The following is a 13,799-nucleotide window of genomic DNA, read 5'->3' as shown; positions in this document are numbered from 1 at the left end:
TTCTGATGGCATGTTTGTTCCTGTTGCTTCAGAATGCTCTCACTCCAGTGAGAGCTCCTTTTTACGATTTGTAATTACGTGCTGAAAATAAACTACAGTGATATTTCACTACGTTTAAATACTTGAGTGGTATGCTACAGCAAGCTTTGAAGAAAACCCACAGGTTTGCAGTACCAGTCATTCATGACATTATGAAATAAACTTTCATATCCCCTGATCAGTGCTTAGCTGTCTGAGGGTACTTGTATCATGTGAGGACTTGTAGGGGCAATTATATATACAATGAATATGAAGAATATTGCTACTCTTCTCACATCATCTCACTTTTGTTAGATGTTCTGCAGCTTTATAACATGTTCTTTTATGTAATATTATGTCACTCTGTTGTATGCTAAACAACTACGTAAAGCCTTTGACCTTTATACTAATTTCTTGCTGTAGCATCTAGATTTTGTCAGGAACATTCAAACTGAAGTAACATTAGTTTGTGTTCTGACTGATTGACTCCTAAATGTTGGGGTTTTTTTCTTTTTTTTTTTAAGGTAAAAAAGTCATAACAGAGCCTACAACTGTCAAGCTGATGACATCTCTGAAAACTGACAGTGTGAAATTGCCACCTGCCAAAGTTACTGTTAAACCTCCTGTTACTGAGACTTCAATTATTAAAGGGACTGTCATGAAAACAGAGGTTCCTGCTTTTGAGGAAACAACCCCAGAGCCTGAAGAAGATATAGAAATGACTACTGACATGGCTGAGGAAAAAAGGGAAATGGAGGTGCTCATGGAGAACATTCAGTTAACCACCCTTCTACCTCAGACTGTCACAGATGGTGAAATAAGCACTTACGATACACTGGGAAGGACTGAATATGATGTTTCACCTGCAGAGAGCACATCTGCAGCTTTGGAACTGGAGCACACTTACTCTGAAGCAGAATTGCCCGAGGAACAAGGTAGGTCTGAAAGCATTGAGGACGCTTTCTTGACCTCTATAATTTTTCAGGATAGCACAGCTGTAGCTAAGAGTTCAACTGGTTTGTGGGAAGATACTGAAACAGGAGATAAACAAAACCATGATGCTGATAATCAGACTGAACAAATAGAAGTGGGTCCCATGATGACAGCTACAGATAGCTTGTCACCAGCTTCCCGGAGAGAGTTTCCCAGGACAGGGACTTCAATTTCTCTAACAAAAGAGAGTATGTATCTCAGTGCCCACTCAACAAAAGAACCCACAAAAAAGTCAATGGAGGCGAAATCTGACAAGAAATTTACAACTGTTGTAATCCCTAAGGCTTTGTTCACTGAGCAGTATGATCTCACTACAGAGAGGGAGGGCAGAGAGAGCATGTACACCATTATCCCTGATAGAGTTTCTGGCGTGGTTACTGGTAGCGTCCCAGAATCAGATGTGCCTGCTGCATCAGAGACACTTGTAGATGAGAATGCAGTAACCACTGGACAATTTTCTACAGCAGATGAGTCAACTCCATTCATTAAACTTAGTTCTGCAGCACTGTTCAATAATGAGGCATCAGCTCAAGGAAGCAGAGAGGACCTGAGAGATGTGCAGCCTACAGTGTCATCTGGAGTACCTGTATCCTTTTCTGTGTCAGCTGTTAATCAAACAGGATCTGAGGCCATCACTCGCTTAGGAAGTACTGTTTCCCCACAAAACCTTGGAGAAGGCACCACATCTGTTATCCACTCATCTCAGCGAACGGAAGGATCAGCTGCTTTAGAGGAGCAGGATAAAACAAAAGAGGCAGAAACGAGAACAGCAGATGTTAAGATCACTCATGCCACAGCCATCTTTCCTACTTCTGTTACAGCAGAATCTGAGGTACATGCTGCAAATGAAAAGTTCACACAGGCTCCTCCAGCTTCTGGCATGTGGCTGCTGACAGATAAACATCAGGGGTATATGACAGAAGAGTCTTCTCATACTGAGAGTACACATGAGCTAGATACAGAAGATGGTATCTCTGGAATGGAAAGTACTCCAGGGCAAATTACAGAGCATCCAGGAGCTCTGATTTCAGCAGTTACAGATGAAACTGAGACAAGCATGGAGACAGTGAAAGCAAAAAGTGATGAAGAAGCTGTATCAGCCAATTTCGATCAGAGTAAATATACTACAGGTGTCTCATACACAAGCAGTTCTTCAGATCTGGAAATGATCACAGTATCCAAACTATCAGTGTATGAAAGCAGTGCAACAATGAAGTCTTTTAGCTCCTCAAGTATTACTGTATTACCAACTGCTGTGCCCACAATCATGGAGGTAGCTGAACACGAAGGAGATGAAATATCAGGGTATGTTTTGGAAATGTCCATTCCTACCTCAGAAGCTGAACAAAGAGAGGCTACTGTGATGTTGGCGGCAACACCTACTGAAGAAGTCTTTACTGAAGTGGAAGTCTCAAAATACACAGTGACAGAGGAAGGCCAAACAAGCACTGCAATGTCAACAGAGGAGTCAGTGGCAACACTTCAAGACAGAAAAGGAATGCCACCAGTTGGCACTGGAGAGACAAAGGAATTTATTGTATTTACAGATGTAACAGAGATAGATACTACAGTTCCGCAGAAAGAATATGATGCTTCCCCAGTTCCAGCTACTATAGAGAGTGCGATCACTAGAGATATGCCAGTTACTACTCAGACTCATTTTGATGGCATCTTTCATACAGAAGCACCAGAAATAACTGCAAAAGACAGTGTTGTGTTCCCAGAGGACCCCTCCGCAAAAGATCAAGATAAGGAAGAAGATGCTGCCAGAGAGTCTACTTTATCTGTGACAACTGTCCAAATACCTGAACAAAAGACAGCACAAGGATCAGAATCCTCTCAGACAGCTGTTCAGGAAAAACAGGATGAGGCAGGTTCAGCTTATGATGAGACATATCTATTGACAGAATTGTCATTGCCAGCAGTGAAGGTCACAGATTATGGAAGAGTTCTGGGACCTGATGAAACTAGCACCAGGACCTTGCATCTCACAATGACTCCAAAAGCTGAGACTGTTACTGATCAAGAAGAGGAGGTAACTGAAGTGATGCCTGTAACAGTGGGTACCCAAGCAAAAACATACGAAAGCAGAGGAGCCCCTGCCAGAGAAGCAGACAGTGATGTAGTGAGCTGGGAATCTGTGTTGCCCCCCTATATGACACCAACAGGTCATTCTACTAGGGAAGCCATTACTCATCTAACTTTGGCATCTTCTCCAAGCCAAACTCTGGAAGGTTCAGGAATATCAGAAGAACCTGGAGAAATCAAGACAGCTATATTTCCAGCTCATGCAACAGATAAGGCAGCAATTCTCAGTGATGTAACAACACCTTCTGTTAGTGCTGTAGACAAAATTCAACCAACATCAGCATCCAAACCTTCTGTTACTCAAAAGTCACCCCGTATCATTCCTGAGGAAGAAGAGGAGGTAACAAGCAATGACATCATCATAATTGGTGAATCTATTTCTCCCAGTAAAGCCCCTGATGATGATGATCTGACAGGAAAGATGTTAGAACCAGAAATTGATAAGGAATATTTCACAGCATCAACTGCTACTGCAGTCGCACGAGCTACTGCACCACCCAAAGTAAAGGAGACCACAGAGGCTTTACAACCTCAAGAGGTGTCTCCTACTTCACATCCTGATAGTGGAAATGACATAAAATTGTACGTTATTCAAATCAGAGGCAATGATACAGGTAAGATTTTGCCTTTTAGACCTGCAGTCCAAAAGAATGGACAGTTTATCATAACAAACTGGTGTACTTTAGAATATACTGCAGATGTTTCTTGGATCACTGAAGGATGCAAAGTGCAAGTTTTATTTATACAGCAACTAACTAAATATTGGTAGGTCTATTTTTCTATACATTAAGAAAACCTCTGAAATGTGTTAAATATATGGTTTGGGGAAAAATTAATTTCTATGCAAGAATGAGTATGAAACTGGTGTATTTCCACTTATAAGTCATTATGTCTAAAGTCCAGTTTTTTTATTTAATATTGTCAAGTCACTGATTTAACTTCAGGTACCTGTGAAACGAGCATTTTAATTTCACAGCTTCCATTTCATGCATTACTAGCCCTAAACAAAGCACTGGATTATTTTAACATTCCATTAGTCTGTAGCAATTAACAATGCCATGTACAGTGTAGTCAGCTAAAGAAGGTTAAGGCACACTACTTGGTCTATAAGTGGACCTCGTGTGATTTGGGGGAAGGGGTTTTGCACAATTTTGTAGCATAACTTAATTTTTTTAAGCTGTTTTACAATATCTGTGATGCAAATTGACAGTTTTTAGTTTCATTACATTTTTTTAGCTGATGGCATTGTACATGTGTATGTAGCTTCAGTTCCATGGGTATTCAGAACAGAATATGAATATGTCTCCATAATGAAATAGCTGAAGGCTATAGAATTTTATATTAAAGAAGCCTGTCAACTGACTACTGTTTGAGGTGTCTTGATAAAAGATTATATTTTAAAATGAAATGTAAAAAGACTGGGAAAAAGGATAAAGCTGAAAATATCTATTAGGATTGAGGGTGCATTCTGTTTAGTTATTTTATAGCTATTTTTGAATTATTTTATTTTTTTGAAGGAACACGGTAAAAATTTTTGCAATGTTCTGTATGCCTTAACTATATGCAATGCTTTTGGGTGGTTATAAAAAAACTCTGTTTTTTCATTGTTTTTTGGCCATAACATCCATATCTTTGGAGAACTCATCCAACAGAATCTATAATTTATGGAAGTCTATTGGTTGGTTTTGTCAGGTTTGTGCTTAGTAAAATTTAAATCAAAAATCAAAAGGCAGAAGTAGTTCCTTTGAGATATGCCATATCAGTGTTGGACTCTTCATACAGTGATTTTTATATCTGTATTTACTTTATGCTTATTTTCCTACTTTATATAAAAAACTGCACAAAGTTGTATTGGTGCAGCTTAACCTTCTATTTCAGAAAATAATAGCTCTATTATTTTAATGTTTATATGCTGCTTCTGTTTCTGTGGTATATTTTTTTTCTGATGCTTTAGATGTTGCCAGTGTCTTGGAAGTCTCAAATGAGACAAGTCTGGTAAGTCAGAACAGAATGGTAATTTCTGAATATTAGAATGAAGCAACATGTTCAATACTTCTTTACCTGTGGAAATTTGGTTAATTCAGCTTAGTAACTAATGGCTGGACTCTGTAGTAGTGAACTAGTTTTCCCAGTTACATTGCTCAGTTCTGTTACAGTTCATTGCATGTGGGAGAGTGGGTTGTTCTGGGCAGTGACATGTTCCAGGCAGATGGAAAGAAGTAGGATGGTTTGGAAGGGTGTGGAAAATTCGTGTTTTATTCAGATAGTGCACAAGGTATATGATGCAGTATTTCTCTGCATATAGATCAAGGAGAGTCTTCTTTCACACTTTATTCAGAATGGTGTGGGTACTGTGATTCATTAAATTAGGAATTAGCTCAAGCTGGATTACCTAAAGGATGGTGGATCAATGCACAGCTGCTCTTCATTGCTACTCTTGCTTTTACTTGGGTGATCAGGTCCTTTAGGATTTTCCTTCTGCATCTTCAACAGCTACCTAAAGCTGTGCATGCATTTCCCAGGTATATATGTGCATACGTGTGTGTGGGGGTGTTTGTAGCAGAGTTAAAGCTCTACATCCTTAAAAGTCTATCTTTCAGAATGATTTAGTCTGCTAGCATAGAAAAAAATAATCTTTTTCTTAAAGTATTATGAAATTATTCATATGGTAGTATCTGTATTCTATTTAACCATAAAGGGATTTATCATGTATTTGCTATAAGGCCAAAAAGGTGTTTTCTTTATTTTCATGTGTTCAGAATCTGGCAGTGGAAATTCCTCCATTTAGCTGTCCACAGAGAAAAGGCACCTTATACCTTCTTACTGCAAGTTAAGTTACAGCTGCCAAAGATTTATACTGTTTGGGAATTAGGATTAGTGTTTTCTTTGTCCAGAAATGAAAAACCAGTCAAACCCACTTTCGCCTCCCTGTTCCTCAGTCCATAAAGTTTTCTTTGTGCTGAAGAAAATGTACATAGAAGGTGCAGAAGAGGAGTGAATTTGGCAGAAGTCACTAATACATGCCTTTCCTTAGGACATAGTTCAACTTCTTATTCTCTCACCCTTTGTCTGAAAATTGATCTGCAATAATACAGGAGCTACCTATATTGTATCTTTGGCTTTTTGTTGTCAGCTTAAGTGGGAGCAAGAAGTATAGCTTTCATCATTGCATCTCTCTGATAAAACAAAGCTTTTTCCTCCCTCTGTGTTTTCAAGGCAACATGGTTTAGCATTTTTAAATAGTCAATGGTGATTATAAGCAGAGACCTTCATGATTTTTAAGTCAAGAGTCCAAAAGTGCCTCCTAAGAAATGACAATTTGTTTACCAAACCCCTTCAAATAATAGCTGTTTCAAACAGGAATAATAATGAGAGATTTGCTGTATTAAGCAGAACTGGGAATAAATTAATGTAATATTTTCCTTTTCATGTATGCAGAAATGTTGCAAATATATAACAGATTTAATTTTTTTTTCGTCTTTCTTCACTTCCTAGTTATTCAGATTTTGCTAGAAGAAACAGTTTAATAGTGAAGTTGTGTTCAGCAGAAATATGGTACCATGTTTTGTTTCCTATCAGCCATATCACCTAACTACAGTAAAAACTTGCTATTACACTAACACAGCTGAATATTGGTCTCTGCAACTCCATTTACCATGCAAATGTAGGCATAATAATATTTAAATGCTCTGTGGAGGTGCTATTAGGTTTTGTTAGTTATGTATGACATCTTATGCTCCTTGTAGAAGAGAAGGGTCCAAAGGGATGGAGTTTTGACAGATTGAGACTCTTTTGGCAGTTCCCATAAAGCAGGACAGAGCATATGCTTTGTAGAACAGAAGTCTCTTTGCCATTGGTGGGTGTCCTACTTCCCATTGCTGCTTTGGGTCTGATGAGTTCACCTGTGGCCATGCTGATGGCTATGTGGAGTGGGTCCAGAGAAGGGCAATCCAGCTGGTGAAGGGCATGGACCACAAGTCTGATAAGAAGCAGCTGAGGGAACTAGGGGGGTTTAGTCTGGAGAGGAGGAGGCTCAGGGAGTCCTTATTGCTCTCAACAACTACCTGAAAGGAGGATGGAGCCAGGAGGTGGTTGGCCTCTGCTCCCAAGGATCAAGGGATACAACAAGAGGAAATGGCCTCAAGCTGCACCAGGGGATGTTTAGACTGGATATTAGGAACAATTTCTTCCCCAAAAGGGTGGTCAGACATTGGAGCAGGCTGCCCAGGGCAGTGGTGGAATCACCATCCCTGGAAGTGTTCACACACTGTGTACATGAAGCCCTTAGTGACTTGGTTTAGTGGTGGACTTGGCAATGCTGTGGTAAAGGTTGGACTTGATGATCTTAAAGGTCTTTAACAACATGGTTGATTGTGCGATTCTATGATTTTATGCACTTGCAGAACGAGAAATGGGAAGGATTTCTTGCGCCTTTGTCAGTCTCAAACCCTTGCTAAACTGGCACCAACTTCACTGGAGCACTTTGAAGCCTTTCGCAGGAATGTGCTGTCAATGTATGGAATTTGTTATGGATGTATGGAATGTGTGGGATCTTATTCTTCATTATATTGTGGATTAATGCTGCACTTGAAAGACATTGAATGCTGACTGGGTTAAACTCAATTAAATATAGCGGCAAGGACCTTAGGCTGTCTTACACACCCCTCACACCCCAACCTACAGTACCCCAGTATACACAATATATAACTGGAAGGTATTGTTAAATAAATTCAGGGTTTTTTTGAACAATAAGCCTTTAGATTTATTTAAACAGAAAAAGCTTCTCCTATAGGACTCATAGTTTTCAAAATGCATGCTTACAATTGATGAAAACTTTCATAAAGGAAGTTTCAATTACTTTTATCTAAAACCTTTACCCATGGAAACAGAAGCAATTTGGGGGCCTGGTGGAAGGGCAAGCTCATTAGCTTAAGTTCTGGAAAATGCACTCTAGTGCTGATAAGAAAGAGCACTCCCCTGAAGCTGAATGGATTAAGCTGCTTATTTGTGTTAGAATACATCAGTTTTCATTGAGAAAATGTATTGTACAACCACCGTGTGAGCATTGTACAACTTCCATGTAAGCAAATGTGAGGCAGGTGCACCAGTTAATGAGGGATCTAAGTCATGTTTTTACTGTGAGCCTGTGTCACACGGGCAGGTCTAGGGCAGGTGCTCAAATTAAAGAAGAAATTAAATGGGGAAACATTGCTTTTTGTGCTACAGAAAGTGCCACACATGTTTCATAAAGAAGGAGCTTGGGACTTCATTCACTTGAGTGGAACAACAGGCTGTTCCCTTGGGATTGTTACCATGTTGTGAAAGTGAGAAAGCAAAACAGTCCTGCACTGTGATATGTTATTGCATTAGCAGCTTTTCGTTGTATCAGATAGGATGGAAGGGTTTCTTTTTCACTGCAAAAGTGCAAAACTTGCCATCTCATGCTCTTTTATATTCACATAGCTCCTCTGCATTGTAGTGCAGAGGGCTGATGCTGTTGCTGGAAGGTAGTGGATTAGCAGCTGAAAAAAAAACAAACAACCCAAACCTGAAGTAACTTTTCAGCTCATAAAGCTTTTATGAGCTGAAAAATGCTTGTGGGGGTGTTATTTAACAGTGGTTGAGGGGCTGCTGGAAATATAACTCCTGTCTGTATCAGGAGTAATTTGCACACCTGCATTTTTTGGAGACATTTAAAAGTCTTTACTTAGTGAATAAGTTTCAAAGTGCTTATTGGACCCTGGGACTCACATCAGCTCTGTCTGGTTTCTTGTCCCCTCCAGCTTTGAACAGAATGAAATTGCAGGAACTTGTGCTTTGTAGGTGTGGAATTTTATGGAAAGAGGTTACAAACCTTTGTGTTTCAACATGCAATTCTCTGACATGCATATTTCTGTCTTAGCAGCGTAAGAGGGAATGTGGAATTTGAATGCAATGCAGAATGGTAATGAGTCATAGTCATAAAGCTTAACAAAGAAGGCAGAATAGAGTCTTTTCAGGACCGTCTTGGGCCTTAAAATTCGTATAATCCTGTTGTCTTCACAGATCCTTCTGGAGGGCTGTTTCAGATCATCATGGCTCTCTTTAAGTCTGATTCCAATATCGAGCCTGGATTGCTTCTTGGCCAGTTTATACTTATGTTTATTCTTGCCAGTATTGTCTTTTGCTTGAATAGGTCTTTTTTCTTTCTGACATTTATCCTTTGATACTTTTATTTCTCTGTTCAGTTATAGAGAATAACCATGTCCCCTTTCAGCCTTAATTTTGCTAACTTCTGAGGGGTGGGCAAGTGAAAATGTGCTGTGAGCAAAGACCCTGGCTGTTCTGGAGACTGCAGGTATCAGGATGGTGCTCTAACCAGACCAGATGATGGGGTGGAGGGAGAGGAGCAGCATGCCTTGCAACACCATTTCCGGGCAGCACCTCACTTGCAAGAGAGCCAGTTTAAAAGCATGCATCGTGTAGGCTTGTATCTGTCTGCACCTGTAGCCACATTATTCTCTTTTAAATTAATTTGTTTATGCCCACTGGCAAATATCCATCTGGACAGTCTTTGTAGTATACACACGTGTGCTACGTGCAATTTTTTGTGTACCTTTCAAAAATTACATGTGTTAATTATTGTGTTAGAGAGACTTCTGATGAAGGTGAGGAGACTTTGTCTTTTATATGCTGAAATCCCCATTTCACTCAAATGAAAAGTATATCCTACTGAAACCAATTATTTATTCATAAGACCTTTTTCAAATCAATTTCTGTTGTAAAGAAAAGTTGCTGTCTTGTATTCACTGCATTCTGCTGCTTTATGCAGTGTCTGATAACATGCCCAAGTGGATGTGTAAAAAAAGGACTTTCCTGCTTATGCAAGCTGTTCAGCTTTCCCAACAAATGTTTAGTTCTTGATATCACTGTCAACTTTTTAAGACAAGAAGAGTTACAAATTTAACTAGCATTAAATTAAAAGCATAGTGTTGAGCCATTTAATTTCTAAGGGCATTTCAACTTGCATGCATTTGGATGAGGTGTTCCTGTCCCATCCCAAACCGTGGCCATAGTTTATTGGTACTGTGTAAATAGACTGACCTGAATTCATTTCTGGTGGGATGTTGAAGTAACAGTCAAAGTGTCCTCACATGGGTTGAATGAATTTTCCATCTTCTTAAATGGAAAATCTCCTATTTATTTAATGGAGGGCTGGGCATGTTTCCTTATTAACCGTAATGTTCCAGCTGACATTAAGAGCATGGCAGCTCCTCGTCAGCTTTGGAGGAAAACCACATTACCTGCTGGCCTGAGTGTCCTGTAGTCACTGCACTGTGCTGCAGTGCCCAGTAAGACCATACGGACACGGTCTTATTTCAATGTTTGGATTAGTAATGCCATCCTTCCTGGTAGTGTTTTGTTTTGATCCCTGGGCTTGTGTGTTCACCTAGGAAAGAAAGCAACCTAGTAGTTTTGAAAGGTGGGTGACAAGAAGTCTGGAGAGGGGCTTTTGACAGGGGTCTGTAGCGACCAGACAATGGGAATGGCTTTAACCTGACAGAGGGGAGATTGAGATGAGCTCTTAGGCAGTTCTTCAATGTGAGAGTGGTGAGGCTCTGGCACAGGTTGCCCAGAGAAGCTGTGGCTGCCCCATACCTGAAGGTGTTCAAGGCCAGGTTGGATGGCGGTTTGATCAGTCTGGTCTAGTGGAAGGTGTCCCTCCCCATGGCAGGGGGTTGGAACTGGATGAGCTTTAAGGTACCTTCCAACCCAAACCAGTCTGTGATTCTACAGTTTCAAATGAAACAGCTTTGTTAGTGTACTGTCACTACTCAAGCAATTTTCATGACCAGAATGACCAAAATCTCGGTGTTATTCATAAAATGTGGCACAGAGAGCGATAAGTTCTTGTTTCGTCTAGAGTAACTGAAGTGTTAAATGTTAAGTAACATGGCCAGGTTCTGACGTCATCTTCCCCAGGGTAATTACACCATAGTAATTCCAATGAGGTGATTGAGTGCAGAATTGTTATGGGGATGTGGCAATGGTAGGTATGAGAATGTCTTCATAACAGTTATAGCTTCTGGTTCGTTCAATACCTAGACCATTTTTTGATTCAGAAGAAGTTTTCCTCATGTATTTAACCCAGACTGATAGACTTATTTCTTAATTGAACTGTTCGGAATTTTCCTATTTTACTGATTGTTGTACTGATGTTGTTTAGGGCTTTTTTAAAATAGGTTGGACACCATCACATCTGAATCATATTTCAAATGCAATAGCAGCAATTCCCTGTTTGAATGCAAGCCCTAATAAACAAATAATTGTAATAAATTCAAGGTTTTGGTACATTGCTTTCCCAAAACAAAGGAAAAAATAATCCAACTCCATATCCAAAAGAGCTAAAATTCGAGACTTAGAAAGTTTCACAAGAAGGTAAGACTATGAATTAATAAGTAGTCTTTAAGCCACTATTGCTGGCTCTTCCTGAAGGCGTATTATAGAACAATTTTTTTTTTTTCACATTCCTTTATAGACTTCCATAGATACAAGCAAGGAACAAGGCTCTCACATTAAATGCTGTTCAGAGGATGCCTACATATTTCCTGCTGGTTTTGCATTGTTTCCAAGGAAACATGTCAGACCTAGACCAGGGATTACACATTTCTGGCTTTCTTATAGCTCTTTGTTTATTCATGAGAGAAATGAGGGGATTTTATTCATAGGTACAATGTAGCTTTTCATACTTCTGTGAAGGATAGGAATCCTTTTAGAAGTTTTGTTTACACATGGACAAAGTCTTAAGAAATCCAGTTGTAAAAAAGATAAGCTGTCTTGCAGATAGAAACACAATCTGATTTAATTTTTCTTGAGGAAAGTGGTTTTCTATACCAAAGTTTTTTGAATGTGTCCAGATTGTAAAAAATTTACTACTTATGATGAGGATATAATCTTTTCTGCCTCTTTCAGAAAACATTATCTATACCATTTTACTTTACATGAAATGATTAATTGGAGATAGTGAAACTCTGATTGAATACAGAATGTGGTCCTGGAAGTGTAAATAAAAGGATGTATCTAAGTGGCTCAAAGGCAAATGATCTTAATAGAAAGGCATTCTTTTAAGATGGGTCACTCGATAATTGTTCTAAAAGCACTTCAAAAGTATCTGTTGGCTATTCTTTTTGAGTATGTTTTTTTAGGGGGGTCTTTTTTGCAGCTGTTCTTCACATGTTTTAGATTTAATTAAATTAAGCATTATTAATCCATCTAAGTTTTTTTTCTATCTTTCTTTTTTGGAAGTGTTTAAATGATAAATCTGATTAATAATATACATAAAATCCACTGGTGTCTTTCAAGATACTTGTGAATTATTTCCTGGCACAAGTCAAGATGTGTTCAGAGTGAGTGCTGCATGTTTTGTGTCACCTTAGGGAACATGGAGCTGAAATTACCTATTTTTTCTTTTCTATAGAGTAATTCACACTTAAAAAAAAAACCCAACAAACCTGCTCAGTGAATTGTACTAAGACTTGTCTGACCACTCGTCTATTACCAATATGTTTAAATGAGGACAACTAATTTTAAAAAATTACATCAAAATTTCTCTTCATTAATGATTAAAGCTAAAATCCCTAAGGAGAAGAAATGCAGTTGGAATTTTGTTCTTCTTCAGGGGTAATCTTATCTACCAGCTGTCTATGCCTGCTTTGGTATTACCTCTGTTGTACTTCATTATTTTTTTTTTTAATCAACATTATCTTAAATAGTGCTTAAGAAACACTCTTTTTTAACTTTTTTAACCATAAACATGGATTTTTCTCATCAAGAAAGAGTTCCATAGTTTCAGTGGGAAGTTTTGGGCATTAGGAAAAGTATTTCTACATATCTGATGAATTTTTTTATGTTTCCCAAAATAACAGCAAAGAATATGCTTATATGTACGCAGACTAGCAGCAGGGTTTTTTATACGCTGTCGTGGGACTTCTTAGAAGGGCCTGTAGGGACCGGACAAAGGGGAATGGATTTAACCTGACAGAGGAGAGATTGAGGTGAGCTCTTAGGCAGAAGTTCTTCCCTGTGAGGGTGGTGAGGCCCTGGCACAGGTTGCCCAGAGAATCTGTGGCTGCCCCATCCCTGGCAGTGTTCAAGGCCAGGTTGGACGGGGCTTGGAGCAACCTGGACTAGTGGAAGGTGTCCCTGCCTGTGGCAGGGGGTTGGAACTGGATGAGCTTTAAGGTCCCTTCCAACTCAAACCAGTCTGTGATTCTACAGTTTCAAATGAAACAGCTTTGTCAGTATCCAATCACTACTTTTACTTTCACTTTCATTTTCACTTTTTTTTTTTTTTTTTTTTTTTTACTTTTTTTCATGCCCTGAATGATCAAAATCTCTGTGTTGGAACTGGATGAGGCTATAGGTCTCTTCGAACACAAACCAGTTTGTGACTCTACCATTCTATGATTTTATTGTGGGATTTTGTCTAAACTGTCTTATCCTTTTCAGAAATAGTGAGTGAAATGCTTCTTGGGTTGTTCATGTATTTACTACTCAGGCTTGTAGTAAGTTTTCAGTGGCATATTTGGATAAATGTTAAATATTACAAGCAGAATTCTTGAATCCTTCAGAAATTATATGTACCCTTGTTACAACTGACAGACAAGGATAAAGACCACATGTGTTTTCACGTCTGGTGAAACCAGGTAGTGGTAATGGGG

The 13,799-nt window shown here is 39.0% G+C and overlaps 1 protein-coding gene across 1 annotated transcript in view; it reads left to right on the top strand.

Moving 5' to 3' along the window:
- Window positions 1–13,799, top strand: part of VCAN (versican) — a 108,643-nt gene that overhangs the window by 50,777 nt on the left and 44,067 nt on the right. Inside the window, exon 7 of the mRNA XM_065661467.1 lies at window positions 543–3,713. Within this exon, the coding sequence (XP_065517539.1) occupies window positions 543–3,713 (3,171 nt within the window). The remainder of the gene's footprint in view (window positions 1–542; window positions 3,714–13,799) is intronic.

Source organism: Lathamus discolor, chromosome Z (assembly GCF_037157495.1).
Source record: "Lathamus discolor isolate bLatDis1 chromosome Z, bLatDis1.hap1, whole genome shotgun sequence".
Classification (NCBI taxonomy): domain Eukaryota; kingdom Metazoa; phylum Chordata; class Aves; order Psittaciformes; family Psittacidae; genus Lathamus; species Lathamus discolor.
The sequence above is the reverse complement of the archived record's forward strand: the minus strand, read 5'-3'. Positions and strand labels throughout refer to the sequence as shown.